Source organism: Apteryx rowi, unplaced genomic scaffold, assembly GCF_003343035.1.
Source record: "Apteryx rowi isolate R43461 unplaced genomic scaffold, aptRow1 scaffold_8, whole genome shotgun sequence".
NCBI classification, from domain to species: Eukaryota; Metazoa; Chordata; class Aves; order Apterygiformes; family Apterygidae; genus Apteryx; species Apteryx rowi.
Window position 1 is genome coordinate 7,488,731 of NW_020451093.1, and position 20,377 is coordinate 7,509,107.

Here is a 20,377-nt window from a genome sequence, read left to right on the forward strand (position 1 = left end):
GAAATTATTGCTGCTTTCTTGTTTTTAAGGGAGTAGTTTATTTTGTGACTTGCTATTACACTTCTGCGTAAGACATGGTAGAAGCATGTAATTTCCATGATAAATAGGCAGTGTGAAGGTATTGCCACATCCTTGTACCTGTGATGAGAACAGCAGCTACCAGATGTCCCTTATAGCAGGAGTCAGAGACCTGTCTAGTGGAGGAAACGTGTTTAGTTCTGTCCCCAGGCAGGTGCGCTGAGGTGTGTATGTGTGTGTGTGGTTAGATCTGTTGCAAGTGTTTTCCTACCTACATGCTTGATGTCATCGAACTGTATTTCAAACCTTCAATCCACTCTTCAAGGCTGTAAAGAAATAGTACAAATTAAAGGTCAGGCACAGACATACACATTTCTTGTGGTAGAATTACAGGATGAAGGGCGTGGGGTGGTGCATTGCTAGAATTAAAACTATGAAACATCAAGGAGGTAATTCACAGTGGTGTGGCAAGTGCAGGAAGTGACATATAGATAATAGTTGCAAATTAGCATAATGCTCTTAGGCATTTGAGTTAGAGCCTCTTCTGCAGCCTTTTGTGTATCAGAAGATCGGGGTGGATCAGCAGTCTTCCCTGGGACTGGGAGGATTTGAAGGTCATTCATCATTTAAGTGTTTTCTGAATGAAAAGTTTTCTTTGCATTTAACCTTTAATCTTGTTTTGCATTTCAAATTTCAGTATACTTCTTGATATTTTGGTGGCGGGGGGGGTTGGAAAAAAAGTCACTGTAGAAATCCGGCTACAGGTATCCCCAAAGCTTAATACAACTGCTTGTTGTTTCTGGGTTGTAGGAATTGGATGATAGAGGAACTAGATCTCTCTTTTTCTGTACTATATTATCCTGCCGCAGACGAGGGAAGTGCTTGAGCTCTGCTGGGCAGCTTTGTGTGCTGGCAGGCTGATGATCCCACGAGCTGCATGCTGTGGCTGCTCTGTCCCCTTGAAAATAACCTTGGGGAGTCAAGCCCTCCGAACTTCAACAGACGTACACTTGTGATAAATATCTATTGACAGAAGGAATAGGTGGGGAGATCTCGTAACTAGATAGCATAATTATCCAAATGATTGCCCTGCTTGTTTCTTTGATTGGGTGGCCAGTGCTTAAGAAACCAAGGGTTTGGGGGAGAAAATGGAGGGAGGGAGACAAGGGAAGAGGAAAGTAGTATCTCCTTTTGTGGTGTGCTTTATCTTGGTCCATGTTCAAAGCTTTTACTCTTTCTTTCTCTCTTCTGCTAACCTGCGTTGTCTTTTATACAGTTTTTTTGCCTCTCAGCATCTTTCTGCTCAACAGTTTGTCAGCTGCTGATTTATTTTAACAAACACCTTTTATAGACTCTAATCAGTTGGTATGACCATATGGCCTATTTAAATTTTATTAAGATCATATTAGTTAAGTTACAGATTTATATCTGTTGTACAGGCATATCACGTGTGCTGTTGTGTATTAAGTTGCCTTCTGATACTTGTATAGGATGTATGACTGCATCTACCAATATAACATTAACTACTTTAAAAGAAGAAATTCTGTTCCGTCAGTCGTAGTGACCAGGTGCATGTTGTGACGTTTCCGTCCTTCAGGCAGTGACGGTTGTTAGAGACACGTCCCTGTGTTCCCTTCTCTTGGTGCAGCCAGTACTTTGCCTATGTTGTTAGGTTTCTCTGGTAACGTATAAAGATACTTCCCGAAAACAGTCATACGTCTGAGAACCTTTTGATGATGTGGCATCCCTTTTTGCTAATAATACACGGTTAAAGCGTCAGCTAAGAACCGATCAGGAATTAGAACATGTGGAAAGAAGAGAAATGAGATTGCGGGACCTGAATCTCTCTGCCAGCGTGGAAAACATATGCAAGCGTTGCTGTTTGTCTTCAGTCAGCATGCTTAAACTGCGCGATCTGGAGATTTATGCCAGCTCCCAGGTATAGGTGGCCAGTTTGGCCACCACCGGATCTCAGGCCCGGATGGCATCTGGCTGGAAAGCAGTTGGTGCGAGCGCTGTCGGGCAGAGAGAAGCCCGGGAGGTGCCACGGAGGCCTCCGCGGGGCAGCGGGCTGCACGGCACACCGCCCAGGTGGCTCCCTGGCACCGCTCCGAGAGCTGCTCTTAGGGGTGCTGCTCAGGCTGTCTCTCTCTTCCTTTCCCCTGCTGCGGCATTTCAGTCACTCAAGCCCATTCATGGCAGATAAGTGAGAACGGAAAATTGCAGCAGGAAAGTTCTCTTATTTCAAAAGACTGTTGAACTTCTTTTTTTCCTGTAATAAAGTTAATTGCTTCCTATGCATTTGCATGGTGGCATGGAAGGGATAGCTTGCCACTTGCTGTGTAATTTGGTTCCATACAATTCTTCAGCTTACATTTAAAGCTAAAATTTGCTGATTCAGCTCACTTAATATTTTCTCAGTAACTTAACTTGTCCTGGCTCTTCTGTCCATATTTTTCATTGTCTAATAACGTTTATTGCTTCAGCCCATCCTGCTTTTCCTATCTTTCTTTTCCCTCTTTCTGTCTGCATGTGTAAACATTTTCTGCTAACCTGTATTTTTCAGTGTAGTAATAGGATGTGAAAGGATATTCTTTTTGAACCTTTCTGTGCTTTGGGGATTTAGTGTTGTAGCTCAGCCATAAAACTTTTTGCTCCAGGCTGACACTTGGAATAGAAGATCTGAGTTTGAAAATGTTTCAATTATGTTCTTATTTTGTTTACAGACACCTGTAAAACCTTGAAGTAGGTAATTGATTTTCTGTTTGCATCAACTTCTACATAATCCATGCAAGCATCATGTTAGAAGTATCAGAAAAGAGTGAAAATCATAAACTGAGTTTCACTCTGAAACTCTTTATTCCCCTGCTGATGTTCAGAGGACACATTCTGAGGAATTGCTGGTTGAGCAAGTAGGACTTAATCAAGTACTGAGCAACTTGGGCAAGTCTCTCAAAGTCATTTAACCTCTAGAAGATATGTTTCTAAACTATGGATAACTGATGTGTTGTGTGGCCTATGTTATATAACACCGCAGGTGAAAATGCATGTAGAAAAAATGGAAATTTAGTATAAGCAGTAAAGAAAAAAAAAATTTTCAATTTAGATAAGTGTGATCTGGTTGGAGTGTAGAGCACAAAACGTGTGCATACTCATATATATCCCTATAATGTACCCAGGCTTTGTTTAGGGCAGATCTTGCTTCTCCCTTGATTTCAGAATATATACTATGAACCAAAAACTGCAGAGGATAATAAAGATAAACAGAGATCTTCAACTTCCTATGAAATAGGCTTATGCTTTTCAGCTAGGAGAAGGAGACAACTGAATCAGGGAATATGGCAGAGGTCCATGAAATCATGAAAAAGGTGGTTAAAGGAAGTAGGGAAAGTTATTCATGTTTCTCACAGTGCAAGGACTAGATGCCATAAAATGAAAGACAGACAGCTGGTCTAAAACAAACAAAAGGAAGTACTTTTTCAAAAGGTACAGAGATGTATTTTGCAATTTATTACCACAGGATGTTGTGGTGACCAAATTCTAGATGGGTTCATAAAGTAACTAGATTAATCCGTGGACAGTCCGTCAAGGCAATTGAACATCAAGAAATCTGTTACTGTCTCTGCCCTAGGAGGTCCCCGAGTTGCAGATTGTCTGAAAGGAGGAGTACGTACAGGAGGAATTACCACTGTAAGCTGATACGTTCTTTTGTTCTTTCCTAAAACATCTCATTATGGGGAAGTTCTGGAGAAAAGAGGAGAGCGTCATAACTCCTGCTTCAAAAAAAAAAGTTCACAACCGTTTCACAGTGGATATAGCTTTGTAAACATTTCCTTGTTTACAAAGAAGCCTGACAGGAAAAATGTTAAAAAACGTCTTATCTAGCAGGAGAAAATGAAGTGAAAAATCTCTTGCACTCATCCATTAGGAGAAAGTACTGAAAGACAAGTTGAAATACTTTTGCATTGTCAATCCAAAGAGACAATAATTAAACCAACCAAAATCCTATAAAATCCTACAAAATGAAATGGCCTAGTATCTATGTTTCTTTATGCTCCTTCTTTTTGTACTTTCCATATAATGATTGCAAGTGCTGAGGAAAATTTGTATAGCCTGGTGAAAGAGTGTAAAACTGAGGAGTTTAATAAAAGTATGGAATACTTTTTGTCACGACGGATTGCATTATTTTTCTTACTAGTGGGGTTTTTTCCTTACTAGTAATATTTTATCTTGTGTCTTTATGTCTAGTTTATTCTCTCACTAATTTGATGATGACATATGTGCCTGAAATACACCCAAGGTTATACAAATAATTTCTGCAAGACTCTGAGTATCCTTATAAAAAAGCACATGGTACTTTTGATTGTGAGTTAGAAAGCAAGCTTCCAGACACAAAAGGAATAAGATTTCTTCTTTCCCCTAGTGAATTGCCTTCTGTTTGGAGGGGAATAGTAGCGAGGTAAGTTTTCATCTGTGTTCATTTATAGGGATAGCTTACTCAAATGGCATCTGATAGTTTTTGGAACTGGTCTATAGTTTGTAAGAAGCATAATAAAGAGAAACGGCTACAATAAATTATTTATTTGCCCTTTATGTTGAATCGTGCGCCTGTTTTGAAACCCAGTGTGCATATGTTGCATGGTTTGCACATAGTATTTTATATGTGTTCTAGCTGGTAAACTTTATCTCTAGTCAAAGAAGTTAGTTTTCTCCAATGGATGCAGTGTTGGGTGTCTGCCCCTATCTGAAAGGGAGAGTTACCAGGTTGTGTGGGAATGCAGGGGAGGATCTGAAACAGGAAAAGGCAGACAGAGCATCTGGCTCTTGACTTTGTGATTAGTCCACCCCTATCGGTTCATAAATATCTGAAGGAATTGCGCTGCAAAGCCACAGGTGGGATTTGAGAACCAGAAACCTCGTTCACTTCTAAAATACAATACTTTTACATTTTTATTCAGGGTTGCCTTAGCTGTCAGGGATTTATTGTTTTTAGTAATCTAGGAATTTTTTTTTCTACTGGTAGTGCTTTCCTGTTTCATATTGCTCTTGGTTTGTAAACAGGAGATGAATGAAACGGTAAAAATTGCTGGTTTCAATTTGCTGAATTTAGTCCTGTGTGTTACAGGCAGTATATATAGTAAATAATTCTCACCACACAGAGGCATTGTTAATGTGCTTGTTACTGTACTTTCAGTTTATTAAATTCAAGAATATTTTGTCGTCTTTAGGGCAGATAGATGCAGAGCTAGAATGTGTACTCTATCTCTTCCTATTGCTCTTTTAATTGGATGAAAACTATCTTTTAGGTCAGATTATAAATTACTTCCCGTTTTTTGTTTTTATTGCATTGACTTGAAATAAAGGAATAAGCAGTGAGACTTTATCAAGCATTGGACTTTCAGAAGTACAAGCCTGTCCTTGCTCCATAGGAACATTCAGAAGCTAAAGATAATTTATTCTCAGCGAGCAGGACTTCAGAGATGTGAGGGTGGAAGCACAGCCGTACTGTGCTTGGAGAATACCAGGGAGAGCTGGCATGGTACTGCATAACTGTTCAGTCCCTTAAATTAATTATAAAACTTACCAAGGCTGGGGCTGCATTTTTTGGCAAGAATTTTGGTTGGTTTCATTTAAAAGTAAATGGCAGAAAGGATAATAAGTAATTGATGGATCATTCAGGCTGTTTTATTTGCCAAAACTCAAGGTGACTGGAATAGCAATTTATAAAACTCTATCTGTTAAGGTGATAAGTAATACATTCTGCCTTTCTGCACTTATTTATATTGTTTTCCTGTAGGCAGCTGTATTATACAATTTTGACTTAGGTGTTCACAAAAAAATGAAGTTCAGCTCAAAGCTAGGTCCAGAGTAAGTCCAAAGCCCATGTTATGAGGAGTAAAAATAGCATGATCTACAGTTTTGAATCTTTATTTGGAAAATAATTCATAAGGGAATTCAGTGAACTTGTAAATTATACCTGAAGAAAGGTCCTCACAATTTGAAGCTGCCAAGTTTTCAGAATATATAACCTGACTAAGGCTTAAATAGTCATAATGACTCTAAAAAAAAAAAACAAAACTTTAAACTTTTTTTCCTCTTAATGACTTGTAGTAGCTGCATTTGTTGTTGAGAAACTTGGAGATGGGAGACATGATCCTGCTTTTTTATGCCTCAGTTATGGGAGTCTCAATACCCTCCAAGAATCCAAAGTTAAGTGAAGTTGTAGATTTCTCAATTTTCTCTTCCTCTATGGCAGAGTTCTCATGACGCCTCAATCTTCAAAGAAGGAAAAGCTTTTTCCTCAAAGGTGGACAGTGAAAGCGAGTTATTAACATTCAAACAAATATTGCAAACGAAACAGTAATCTTACTCTGAGCACCCCTAGTAGGAAGGCTTTTCCATTAATACCAGAGCCACTTTTTGTAGGTCTCTAGACGAGGAACTGTCTAGTTTGGCTCAGTTGTTTCTAGTTTATGAGGGGGAAGCAGAGCAAGCTTGAATCCTTAGGTGCTTCCTCTAGGAAGTGAGAAAATTTCGCTGCCTTGAGAGCATCACGGTAAAGACAGAGGGAAAAAATGAAGCAGCTGAGAAATGGGGGATGTGTGTTGGGGAAAAGGAGAACTTGTCCTAGACAAAGCCAAGACGTCTGGTTAAATTCTTCAGAGCAAAGACCATGAATCACACGCACAGTTGCAGTGTCGTCTGCTGTGTGCACGGATCGTGCCCTTTTGGTAATAAAACAGGTGTTGATGTTGGATTTCTACAGGCAATAGACTTGTCACCTCTTTCCTTCCAGTAGTAATATGCTACCAAGCTAAGGATGCGACCGTTCCAAATGGTTCGTTTATATTTAGTGCTGTTATTGAATTCAGAAAGTGACAGGGAGCTAAGCAGGAGCTAAAGCTGCGAGGAGTGGAGGGACTAGCCTGACGCTCTCCCGACACGTGAGCCTGCCCGTGGAAGCACAGGGCTCCCTGTCCTCTGCACTGCTTCACTGCGAACTTTAAAAAGGGGTAGTGACTCTGTACTGAAAAATATTATGGAAAAATGTTATGAAAAAAAAGTCTATCCCTGACAATGATGAATAGGCCAGAGGTGGTGGCAAATAATAAGAGTGAATATTTGGGTAGAAGGAGTTGCAGAAACAAGAGTACTGCAAACAGAAAACCCCTTCTTGGAAATGGGATCATCATTATCTTTTCTGCATTCGTTCCTCAAACAGAAAAATCTTCATCTGTAATTTAAAAAGTGATATTTGAAGTATCCATTGCTTCAGGCCTGCAGTAATCTGAAACTTCAAAGAGAAAACCAGGGGGAAATGTATGATTTGAGCTGAGAACTACATCTGCAAGACTGTTTGCTTGAGATGCTTATAACCTTTGTAGGGCAAGGCAGAGTACTGGGAGTTATTCAGATACTTGGTCAGTTTTCAGTGACTGAAAGTATCTGCCTTAGAAATGTGGAAGAGTAATGTGGAAGAGGTTTTTGTGCAAAAAGAAAAAAAAAAAGAGAGAAGTGTAATCAGTGACACTATGATTAATGTTCCTTTACACTGCTAATCAGTAAACTGGGGTCCCGATAGTGCGTGTACAGAGCGGTGGGTTTGTTTGCCATCTATCTCACCATAGGTACTGAGGACTGACTAGTTAATAATGTTTGTGATACACTGAGGTATTTAACAAAATATTCTGTAAAGTTAGTATTTTAAACTGATTTTTACAGAAGTACTTTGAGGTAAGAAGTCATCAAAAAGCCTAAAATGTTAAGTCAGCTTTAGTATTTATTAATACTTTGGACTCCTGTAGTGCCAGTCTTATTAAAATGGATAAATGAGATAACTGAGAAAAGCATAATCTTGTTAATATTTTAAGTTTTGTCAATTTTAAGTTTGTCAAGTTATGGGAATGACATGCAGAAGTATATTGTTGTAGGTAGGAAATTATATATATATATAAAAAAGGTGGAAGCAGTTTTAAAAGAAGTGCAGATAAATCCTTTCATCTGATTTTTCAGCAAGGAAAGAAAAAAGGCTGCTTATTCCTATGCTCTCTTTTCTCATGAGTTCCTATTTCCAGTCTTGCAGAGATAGGGGGAGAGATTTAAACCATTACATATGTGATATATAGAAGTTGTTACAAACTTAAGTGTAAATCTTTTGTTCATCCATAGCTTTGACAGAGTGCAATTCTTGGAGGAAATTCTATACTTGCAGAAGGGAATAGGAAACTTATCTCTCATTAATAAATGACTCTTTCAGAATAAATTTTCAAAGATGATCAGGGATTTTGAAGGTAAAAATAAATTACAGTGCTCGAGACTGGTCTTTGTGATGCAGTTTTGACTATAAAAGGGATGAGATGTATCATCGTGTAATGCAATTTTCATTCCATGGATCTTCTTTTGTGCGAGCTTAAACAAATACATGCTTTATCCTTGCAAATAATTCACTTTAATGGGACTTTTCAGATTTATCACATTACTCATACATTAATTCTTTCAAAAATTGTTGCGGTTGTATGTATTGGATAGTCAGTATTCAGACACCTACGTGTCTCTTGCAGTCGGTTTGCTTCATGACTTCCCATGCCAGCATAATACCCCAAGCTAAATGGTGGTGTCATTACCAGATGTCTACGTGTTTTATTTTTATAAGACTTTCTTAGATAAAGAACCCTATAATTTCTTGCAATTACCACCAAATTTAATTCCAGGCATGGTTAAGTGTAACATGGGTGAAGATTAAGAAATCTGTTTAAAAATAATATTGATAGTTTAAATTTTATTAGTCAGTTTTACTACTTGCAGATGTGTCAGTGTAATGTAAAAACTGTTTTCCTATGTTACACTGTACTAATGCTAACCTGTCATTGGGGAAAAAATCAGAACAGAAACCAGAAATTGTAATTTAGTAGGTAAAAGATAGAGCTTGTATAAGAAATAGTTTTATTTTTTGGACAGATCTGTAATAGTGCTTGTTATTTTTAATCCTTCAAAACATTTCCTCTTCAATTATAAGTGTACTTTACCTATTTCCCAAGAAAAAGGAAGAGAAAAGGTTTTCTCTTACTCCTTTCTGTCCATTTATTCACTCTCTGAGTTTTGAAGTGGGATGAATTGTGACTTGCAGATCAAATTAAACAGTCTCTAGAGAAAAACATGAGAATGGCAACGTTTGTCTAGAAATGGGGAAATGGGGAAGCCAAAGGGCTGCTTCCCTTGTGTTAGGTATGTCAAAGCGCCTTTCTGATTTGTTGTAGGCAATACCTGAGGAGTGTCAGGTATTGGTTATAGCTTTTTCTGCCCTTAACATACATACTTTTCCCCTATGAATTTCTGACTCTTATGACCTGAAGAGGTATTTAATAAGCTTAATGTAAGCATTTGCAATTATCTAATAGCACCTGAAAATTGCTTACTAAATGACAGGAGGAAGTTTCATTTGCATTCCTTATCTGATGTTAAATCTGCTAATCCTCCACGGAATCTGTCAGGAAAAACAACGCAGACAGACTTGAATTTTATTAAAATCAGAAATCGAGCACACTGCTTCCCTCTCTCCACTTACACACTGCAAAAGAAACTTTAAAGCCTTCTGGAATATATTGTTTCAGTCGTTATCTTCCTCAAGACTTTCTCGCAACGTGTCTTTGCTCCGAGTTACTTACACAGCGTACCTAACAGTCCTTCCCTCTTGCGTCTTCCTCCCTCGCCCCGTGAAAGCTCTGACCCCAGGTTTTCTCTTGTTTGCGGGAAGGCAATCTACCGTATCGTGACAGGTTTTTCTTTCACTAATGAGAGTTCCTAATTGTTCGTAATTAGATGGTTTTTTCATGCTACTGGATAACTTTTTTATGAAAACACAACTGAGGTAAGAAACTATGAAGAAAATATGCATTTTAAAGATTTTGGGTAAGATATGAAAGCCAGTTTTTTGCTGTTTCAGCATTTTGCCATTCTATTTGAAAATGACTTCTGGTGCAGCTGTGCAAGTGAGACTGTGTCAAACAGCATTCATTATTTATCAGCCTTGTTAATAAACAAGGCCGCCTTTGACGACAGCAAACTGTGAGGTCGATTGACTGCTACACACCAGCTGAGGACTACCTTTCTGTATTTATATTCTCTAAAATTTTCCATTTGGCCTGAGCTGCTCTGGGGAGAGCAATAGGAACTTGGGGGAGGGGAGCAGGAGAGAGCTGGAGTTGGCAGAAAGCTGGCGCAAGTGTAACTGTGCTTTTATTTGCGCTCCAGGTGCATCAGATCAAGTTACAGACCAATCTCCCCATAAAGGCAAATTTTTCTCAACCTCTTGTACAAATTACAGCAAATATGTGTTAAGGAAATAAACTTTGCAACTATTGTGCATTGAAATGATTCAATATCGCATCTTCCTACAGAGTAAATATAAAAGAACTAACTGCCATTGACCTGCCTCAGATGCACTGAAATTTGCAACCATTTGATTGAAACTGGCTTGACAGGTTAAAAGTAACTTTCTTGTGGTATTCAAAGAACATAAATAGAGCTATTTTGCAAGGGAACCGTAAAGAAGGATGTTGGCATTAGAAGTACAAAAAAGACTTTTCTCATAGTGTGGCCAAAAGGCTCATAGCAGCCTGCGGGCATTAAGGGCCTAATACTCCTATTGGAGTGAATGGAAACTTTTATCCCTGATTTTCAAGAGAGACAAGAGCAAGCAAATTAGCAGCAAGAACGTGTGCCTCTGAAAACTGGTCCCACCTTCCATCAGAGGAATTACTTTTATTGTATAGGAGTTGCTATATTTTTAACTCCACATGGCATCAGCATCTGCAGATCCCTTTTTGTCTTGTTTTGTTTATAATAAGATCAAATATGTAGCTATTCTTATTTTTGAGCAAAATACTAATTCTGTATATACAGACATTTATTGCTGTCCTCGCAAAGGATGCAGAGAGTGAGATGGTAGCAGAAACTTTGTCACTCTCTCCCGGGGCTTGGTGGCCGGTTTATCCTGGCACAGGTAGCATTAGCTTTGGAGCAGGCTTATTTTAGTGCTGCGCTAATGGCTATGCCGGGCTCTGTCGGCTGTCTCCCTCTCAGTGAAATGGTTGGGCGGAGGGAGGTGGGAAAACAGGACTCTGTACAGTACAGTTCTTTATTAAATATAGCCTTAATCCCCTTCTGCAAACTAGTGGGAAAAATGGGCCGACTATAGGAATGGCTGTGCTGAGTCAGACCAAACATCTCGCTGTCCCATGTTTCGAGTCCAACAGAGGATGACGGGAGATACCTATGGGAAAGAATAGGAAAGGACAGCGTTTAAATAGAATGACAGGGAGGTTGCATCTTCTGCATATGAAAAAAGGGGGGATTATAAAGCGACTAAAGAGTTTTGGTGCCGTGTGGTGGTTCCTTTCCTTGAGCAGAGCATTGAAACCTGATCCAAAATGTCTTAAAGTAGAACTGTGAGCTGGGGTAATATGCAGGATTATAGTCCACAAAGAAAAGAAGAAACTTGTCACTTGGAAGTTCTCTCACCTCTTGACACTGGGATAAAAGGTTATTCTGTGAGCAAAAATTGATCTGAAGAATCTTAGATACAGAGGATAAAGGGTATAGCTTTAAGGCACTAGTTTAAAATAAACTTTGTGTAAATTAAACTTTGTGTAAAATAGAAGGAGCTTGAGGGAAGAGATGTTGTCTCTAACATAAACTGTTAAGCTAAGAAGGCTAAAGGAAGGAGAAATTCAGTTGAATAGTACTGGATCATTCATCATCTGCCTCTTCTTCCACTGCGTCTTCCTTTCTTTCCCTTCCTTTTTTCTATTGTGGATAGTGCCATATTCTGCTAATCCATCTCGGAAAATGTTAAAGGATCATGAGTAGACTTTGGGGGCCGTGCAACAGCTCTGTGATAGAGGATGGCATTGATCAGCTTGTCAGCAGCAAAGCATCCGGTCATGATACATGGGTTTGTGCGTCTCAACAAATTTAAAAAAAACACTAAAACTGAGAGCGCGTTTGAAATGCATCTTAGGTGTATGTGTTAGGCTGAGACAAGTCAAGTGATTTATAAACAGTCTGTATTTGATGCTGCAGAATATTACCATGTAAACACTCATGCTTAATTAGAACTGTAAGTACATTTTAGATTTACTATGGATTTTGTAAGGGTGTTAGGGACTAGACCAACATTTTTGTTTTCCAGTTTCAGTAAGGAATGAACTATGGGGAATCTGTTTAGCTCATACCTTGTATTAACCTCTAATCTGGAGGCTGATAATAGTCTTCACTCTTTTAGAATACCTTGCTGCTGATGAGTGCTTCTGTTTTCATCATAGCATGTGTTAATAGTTTTGATAAACATGTCCAGAGAGAGAAATACATGTTCATCTGGTATAATCTGGTCCCACCCAGGTCATTTCCTGAATAATGTTTTTGCCCTTACAAAAGAAGTAAATTTGTCCTTATGGGAGGACTGAGTAGTCTCACTGCTTTTGTTTTCATCTGTTATTTGTCTTTTATGAAATTGGGGTGTCACAGGAAGGGGGAAATCAGCACATCGATATTAGGACAGCACTCAAAAGGGCAGAGCCACACCGTATAGCTCTGGTACTTTTTTTGATCCTTTGTTAGAAAGCTAGAAGTGTGGTTGGTTTTATATCTTTATTTTCAATATAAATAAGAACATACATTGTTTGAGCTAATTATTTTCTTCAGGACAGAATTATAACGATTGGTTGCTGTTTGTTTTCCCCTTACTCTTTTTCTTAATCCTTCTTTAGATCCTGGACTATAGTCAGAAGAAATCTGGGACATCTATAGAAAATAGTCTTGCAGGTATGCTGTAAGTAGAGGTATGCTGTGGCATTCTCAATAGCTACTGAAATACATTCAAAAAAGCATGATTTAGAAAAGAAATCCCGATTAGGATTGCTGACCTTCCAATGCATGAAGTTAAATTTTCTGTTGACTGGTTTGTTGGCAAAAAAGTTTTTCAAATAATTTTTTTCTATCTTTATTGAAAAAGAGGAAAAAGAAGGAAATCCTCTGATTTCTCTACCCTTGTTTTGCGAAAACCATTTTCAGTTCAGTGTTTGGATGTATTCAGAACTTTCCAAGCACACACAGCGTTCATCTGCGTAGCCCTGTGCAGGTGGCTGCAGAGAGACTTCTGAATGCCAAGTGAATTCACGTGGCACCTCAAAGTAACGTGTCTGCTTGAACGTGGCTCTCCACTGGAGCTTGTTTCTGCTGCTGGGAATTTGCATGGGCGGAGTGTCATTTAATGAGATCCTACTTTTAAAATATCAGAGTTAGGTCCTGTATCACTGCATTTTTACTGCATATACATGTGTGTATGTGTGCACATCTAAATATCAGAACTGACCAGAAAGTTCATGGATTAGTTCTTCCCTATAAAGCTTTACTTCAAAGGGCACAGAGGGCCCCAAAGAAATGCAAAAAGTATGCCCCTAATATCTCTCTCAGCTCTCTGAATGTTTTATTTTGGAGTACTCCACAGTGTGTGCATCGTCACCAGGCATCTTCTCTGGCATTTCCTTAGTATGCACCTTTTTAAAAAAAGATCTAACTTATGATCTTTAAAGCCAAGCCACTGAAAAGTGCACTTATGGTTTAGATGACATAGTAGCTTATCTGAAGTCCATGACATACATTGTTCTATATCAGTTAAGGAATTGGTTTCAAGTTTCTTTAGGTTGTCAGTGTTAAAAATGACATTTGTCTGCATTTTTACTTAATGGTATTGTAATCCTGACTGTCTGTGTGTCAGGTAGGAAATAAAGGAGCTGTGTTTCAGTGTTGATTATCAGGAATGCTTATAAGAAATCTGTAAGATTGGCATTGCTTAGAAGGACAGATAGATTAAATAAATTATGTTAATTTTAGTATTTGTGGAAATTTAGCTACTTTGTACAGGATCTTGGCCAGCAGAAGGCAGTAACTGCTCAGCTTTGAATGGTTCTTCATCGTTAATGAGATAGGCTTGCTTGCAGTAGATCAGTGTAGATCTAGGGACTGAATTTTCCAGGTTTCAGAAGTTCATAGGAACTTTATTGTTCCACATGCTCAGTTCTCTGTGGTTCCCACTTAATAATGTATTCCCTTTCCTTCCTAGGCCGAAGAGTTTTGTTTCTGTACAGTAATATTCAGCATGCTGTTACTCTATCGCATGGTGGTTGGAGCCTTTCTTCAGTTCTTCATCCTTTCTGGGAATTGGGTTTCGTCTGAGAACATCAACTTTTATAACGTGAGACCTCCATTAGACCGTAAGTAGACAGTTAAGTTTTTCTTGTGTAAGCAATTGTAGCTTAACATTTTACTCAGTTGCCCTGTTGTTTCAATCCTTTGGTTTTAGGGGTTTGTAGTAGAGCTTTTTCAAACATAAAGGATACAAAATTTAAAACTTTTGCTTTTCAACCCTTGGAGGTTCATTTTATTTCTAAGATTTTATAAGTTGACTAAATGAAAACAAACAATTGCATGCATCGCTAAATTAAAGAGTGCATCAGTGCATTAGTTTTCACATTTTGAATGCTTTTATTGTACTTTTCTGTCTCTGAAATGACTTCCTACAGAGCAAATTATGCAGTGGATTTCTTATGAATAATACAGAACAGATGTTTTTGTCTTTTATCTTCCTGGGGTTTTTGTAGGGGAAAGAATAGGTGTGCTGTATGCAATTAATTCAAACTGAATGTAATTAAAAACCCTGTGAGACCTGTGAAGTCAGTTGTCACTAATAGCATCATATTTTTGCCTCTTATCTAGCATCTGAAGTATTTTCTTTCTTCATCGAAGTGGAGAAGGTTTTCTTGCTATATGATTAAAACAGTCAGGACAGCTCGGTATAATAGATATATAAGTGCATCTAGGGGACTGTGCATCTTAAAACCGTTTATATATGCATATAAAGTAAATAAGCTTTCACAATAGGCTTCTTGATCCCTTTGTCAGTAACTTCTTTTTTAAAGTTGGCAATCAAGATCTGAAGCTGTTTTTGAAGATGTAGTGGTTTCATCAAAGGAATCAAAAGCCATTTGAATGTAGATTGTGTTTGTGTACGGTACAGACATACATGCGGATGTATTATCATGTACATATGTATAAGATGTTCTCTCTTTCTTTTCTTTCCCACCACTACTTAAATAAATGTTTTGGGTTGTGAGAGAATGAAAAGAAGAGGAGATGTTTTGAAGTTCAGGTATAGCAAAAATAGTTTAAAATGTAAAAGCTTTCTACAAAACTTATGTCATAGCTTTTATTTATCTAACGGTGATGTATCATTGAAAATACGTACATGTATGTAATATGTTTTTGTAAGTATGTGTGTGTGTGCAAGCACTACAATATTATTTTGAATATTTGAACTTTTTATATTTGCAAACTTACTATATTTTAATACTTTTAAAGCCACTCCATTTCCAAACAGTTTTAAGTGCTTTACCTGTGATAATGCAGCGGACAATTACAACTGTAACAGATGGGCTGAAGATAGATGGTGTCCTGAAAGTAAGTATGTCTGTACTAAGGAGATTCTTTATGGTAGTTAATACTTGTTTGTCCCTGACTCAGTCATCTTGTACAACTCTAACTGAATAGGATTAACATACCAACACATTGATGCCCTTAGTTATATAATTAGCAATAGTGAGTCATATGATTTCTGCTGAGGGTGAATATTCTGATCATTTCAGTGTGCAAAGCAACAGTGCAATTTTTTTATGTTCATATAAATATATGCACAGATATAGGTATATATTTGTACGTATAAAACTTTAAAAGCCCTCTAGTGACATCCACACACTAACTAGAAAGTATAGAAGCTGAACTTAGGCACCGATCGAAACACAACTCCTTCTCACATTTAACTTCTACTCTTGTTGTCTCTTTATGTATCTGTAAGTGAAGTTATTCTAACAAGTATCATTACAGCTGTGTAAATATATACATTTTCCCTATCTTCTAGACATTTTACTTGCTTTTGTGAAGAAACATAATCTGTTTTTATGAGATTGTCTTCAGTTTCTAGTGTTCTTATGCTCACATTCCAGTGTTACACTGGTTTGTATTTCCCCTCAATGCCATAAATAACTTGTTTTGAGACTAGGACAGGACTGAAAATTTGCACTCTTGAGGAAGGGTTCCATGACTGAAATCTTTTGCTGATCTTGTGCTCTTTTGGAATATTTGATTCTTCAGTTTTGCATCAGATCATCATAAAGTTCAACTTAATGAAGTTTAATCTACCAAAAAGCCTGGTATCTCTTTCAGAGTTAACATAGGAACTGAGATAATTGTTGTTGATAGAGGTTTGCTTTGTGCTTTCTGGCAAGTAATTTTAAGGGAGATGTTAACAAACTGAAGAACCACCTTCTTGCCCTTATTCCCCTCCTCCTCCTGGATGCCATCCCAAGGGATCCATCCACAGTCCATCTAGGTTATAGTCTTGCTTATGAGCAGCAAGACTTAAAGTGACTATGGACCATACTTCTATGAGAGAAGGATGGGAACATAGAAAGCGGTAGAAATATGTTTGCTCATTTTTCTTTGCAGTGATATTCAAAGTAAGAACAGTGGGAAAGGGGAAGAAATGAACTAGAGGAATGAGGAAATATGTCTGAAATGAAGAAAATAAGAAGGTGGTGCCAAAAAGAAAGAAGGAGAGAGTGAAAGATGTGTAGATTATAGTGCTAATAAGTAGTTTAAATGTCAGCAGTCTTTCTGGTGGTTTGAAGGGGCAATTAAGCCTAAGATTTCACCCCTGCTTAATTACTTAATGAATGGGATTTTGATCAAGTTGGAAAATAGCATTATACAGCCTGGACAAATCATATTTTTATGAGAATATTTTGCTAAATTGTGTTAAATTTTTGAACTCAGTAAAAGAACTCATATTTTATGAAAATAAACCTTTTTTGATTTATTTCATAGGTACTCGGTACTGTTTGACCATTCATCTCTTCACAGACCATGGGAAGAGTATATCAGTCACCAAAAAATGTGCTACTGGAGATGAATGCCATTTTGTAGGCTGTCACCATCACAGGGAAAGTAGTCACAGAGTAAGCATTATTATTTTGCATTATTTGTATAAGAGAAACACATTAGTGTTGAGGTTTTCCATTTCAGTATTTGTTTTTCATATGGTTGGAACGCCTGCTGAGCTGAAGAGGATGTGCCAAGAGATACTGTCCAGTATTACCTACAGAAATCAAATTTCTCCAATGGAAGCATGGCTACCCCCTTCTTCCTGCTTTCCTATTTGTATTGCTGTGGTACAGTCAACGATATAATGGCAGCTTGCAAAGAAACATCTGAACGTTCAGGGACATTGCTAGTGTGTATCTATCTGATGCATGAGCTTTGGCTTCCGAGTGCTGCTGGCGCTTGTGGTGCTACAGCTGCATCAGTCAGCGCTTGGGCACGCAGTCGGGGAGTGAAGTACTCCAGTCATGTCTGGATAACACAGCTTGGATAACATTACCCGGTACATGAAGCAAGCCTGTAATTGTCCATGAAGGTCACACCGTTGAGCGACATTCAGTTGAGTGAGTTTGTTCCAAGACAGAAAGCTAGGACTCTTGCCCACTCAGGTGGGATTTGCACATACAGCCTTGGGTTGCCATGTAAAAGTTCTGGTTAATGAGCAAACATATCCCATCAAAGTATTGTCCACTGCAGTAAAGCTAATTCCTTAACAGTTGGGAAGATTAGTTAGTGCTCAAAACTTTAAAATAAATGTGCCCACTGTCTGATGGCCTACCTGCTGAAGTACTGGAATTCACACTGCAGATTGGTTGCCTCCATAATCAGGTAGCCTGCTTGTAGGAACAGTGGAGTTTCCTTTTGTGTGTCTGGCTCCAAAAAGGATTTGGTGGCTGTAGGCAGCCGTCCTTGGCTATCTTAATCGGAGAATTGATTTCCATAGTGGTAAGTCATGAAAAAAGAGTAAGACTGGCAAGAGGCTTGGAACATACTCAGTTTCATTCTGTAGCAGTGCCAAAAAAGAAGTGTTGTGCTAAAAGGAAAGTATACGATACAAAGAGCCATGCCAAATAAACTGTAAAAGATGGAAGCCAAATTCGTTGTGCCATTTATCAGAGGAGAATAATTTCCAAACAGAAAATCATAAAATACTAAAAGAAAACTATAGTTCACAAGAACTAGTTGACAAAAATCTAGAGCTAGGTAAAAAGTGGTTTTCTGGAGCATAAAACTTTCTGAAATTTTTTTTTTAAAGTCTCAATTTACAGACCTATGAAACCAATGTAATTGGAAAGTTTCTTGAAAAAAACAACAAGGCAGTGCTGCTAGCAGGCAGGCAGCACCCTGGTGCCATTTCTCTGGTCTGTGAGGAAGTCATGTAAATGTTGATCTCAATGAGTCTTTTTGGAGTGGTTCTGTATTGTTTGTCTGATGAACTCTGTGAGTAAGGACTGTAACCTGGCACTCTCATTTTGTAAGGGAGGTTCTGATCGCCAGTCTCCCAGGTACTACTGTCTTCCCATTCACTTTGCAAAACTCTTGAGCTTTTTCTAGAAGTTCTGTCCTTACCTTGAGAGAATTTCTGTGAAACTAATACGTTATGCAAAAAATTCTATTTTGATAAATGGATATATTTTGATCTTTCTCCTACAATTCTTCACAACTGTGGAAATACACATAAGTCACTTTTTCTATCCTAAGCCACTTAAGACTTTTTGTAGTTTTAAAATATACTGCTAAAATATTTTGGGGATTAATACAGTCTAAATTTGTTATGTTTTTGCAAAGAGATTGTATAGAGTGGTTCTGCAATGTTACATAGTACTGAGAGAGTTTTTAAATACCAATGTTTTCCTAAAATCTTTGGGTTGGAATTATTTTTAACATGAAAAATTTCAGATACCCAAGAAGAAGCAGACAACACACATGTTAAATATAAAAGGATCTGTATGTTATCTGAGCAGACTTTCATTGATTTCAACAGGTTTTGATAGATTAAGGGTAGGAAATGATGATGCAACATTTTTCTTCTGCTGCATTTTATCTTATAAGAACTTTTCTTCCATTGTTTAAGGTGAAAATTCGAATTTTCCTGGCTTTTCTAGTAAGGAATATTAAGTAAGGAAAACCACTTCTAGAGTCCCTCCAGAAAATCAGCTTTGTCGGTGGTTCTGTGGCACTAGAAAGCTGGAAAAAAAGGAGGTCTGAAGTTAAGCAGGCAAGGCTACACTGAATACAAAAGCTTGAGGGGAAAAATAAATGGGAATAGAGGTTTTACAGTCAGAATATTTTAGTTTAAAAAGCTGAAACTCAAAACATTAAAACATGTGTTTGTAGTTAATGTGTTAGAAGGGGAAAGTCATGGAAAGCTTTCTCTATTTTCTATTATGTGCTGCATCATGTCCCAGTTTTGAAGCCCAGTGACCACACTGGGTGATGAGCTACTGTCAGAACGCCGTGGTGCATGATTTTGGAAGAGGTGTTGTAACCGATACGCCCCATCTGCTGACTTGGGTCAGGGGCTGCCAGGTGGAAGTGATTAGTCTGTTTAGTTGTAACCTTTGCAATCAGTTGAAATAACATATAGCTCGAAAAGCCACTGCTGAATTAGTCTGTGTCCAATGATCTGTTTTTTCTCAACAGGAATGCGTTTCTTGCTGTGAAGGTATGATTTGCAATGTAGAAATACCGACCAATCACACAAATGCAGTGTTTGCCGTTTTGCACGCACGGAAAACGTCAGATGGCAGCAGGCGGACAGTCAGCACTGCATTGCTTGCGTCCGTCATGATGGTTATGTTGTCCTGATGCAGCATCCTCCCATTACGTCTGCTCGAGAGGGTTCGCCCTTCTGTGGGCCCATAAGAAGCTGCAAGAAGATTGCTTCAGGATGTGCAAGGTGAAATCACTGCTACTTCTCAAATTACATAAGAATTTAAGAAAACAGTGGGAAGACAAGTGTACATCATGAAGTCCCTGGATATGTTAGTGAAAATACTTCAAATGGCCTGCAGTATTTAAAAGAAACTACTAGTGACTAGGCAGCACAGTGAACTTTAAGTTACTATAGTTCACTGTTTTATGGTGAAAATTCACATATGCTTGGCATGTTTCTTGAACAGAGAAAAGAAGTATCTGTAGACAATCACTTTACCACATGAGATGAAAGGGGACTTTTGATGGACCATGTGCCAACAGGTTTCTTAATAAAAACTGGTTTTAAACTATTTTTCACTGTGCATGAATAACATGGAGTGTCTTGTCTTGATCAACAGGTATATTTGAGCTTATCTTTAGGTATGGTTTTCATAGAGTACATATATGAGAGGTGTTTTTTCTGTTTTGTTCAGAGCTGTCATATCTGTTG

At 38.2% G+C, this 20,377-nt stretch overlaps 1 protein-coding gene across 2 annotated transcripts; it reads left to right on the forward strand.

Annotated features, from left to right (window-relative positions):
- The first annotated feature begins 557 nt into the window (after positions 1-557).
- LYPD6B (LY6/PLAUR domain containing 6B) lies at positions 558-20,107 on the forward strand. 2 transcript variants are annotated; one of them, XM_026089068.1, is made up of 6 exons: positions 558-632; positions 12,786-12,840; positions 14,141-14,291; positions 15,436-15,534; positions 16,957-17,087; positions 19,654-20,107. In XM_026089068.1, exons 3-6 carry the CDS (start codon positions 14,177-14,179, stop codon positions 19,816-19,818), a joined length of 510 nt encoding a protein of 169 aa, XP_025944853.1. In that variant the 5' UTR covers positions 558-632; positions 12,786-12,840; positions 14,141-14,176; the 3' UTR covers positions 19,819-20,107. The 2 variants fall into 2 exon arrangements, with proteins under 2 accessions (XP_025944853.1, XP_025944854.1); XM_026089069.1 differs by lacking the exon at positions 12,786-12,840 and having other exon boundaries at positions 605-632.
- The last annotated feature ends 270 nt before the right edge of the window (positions 20,108-20,377 follow it).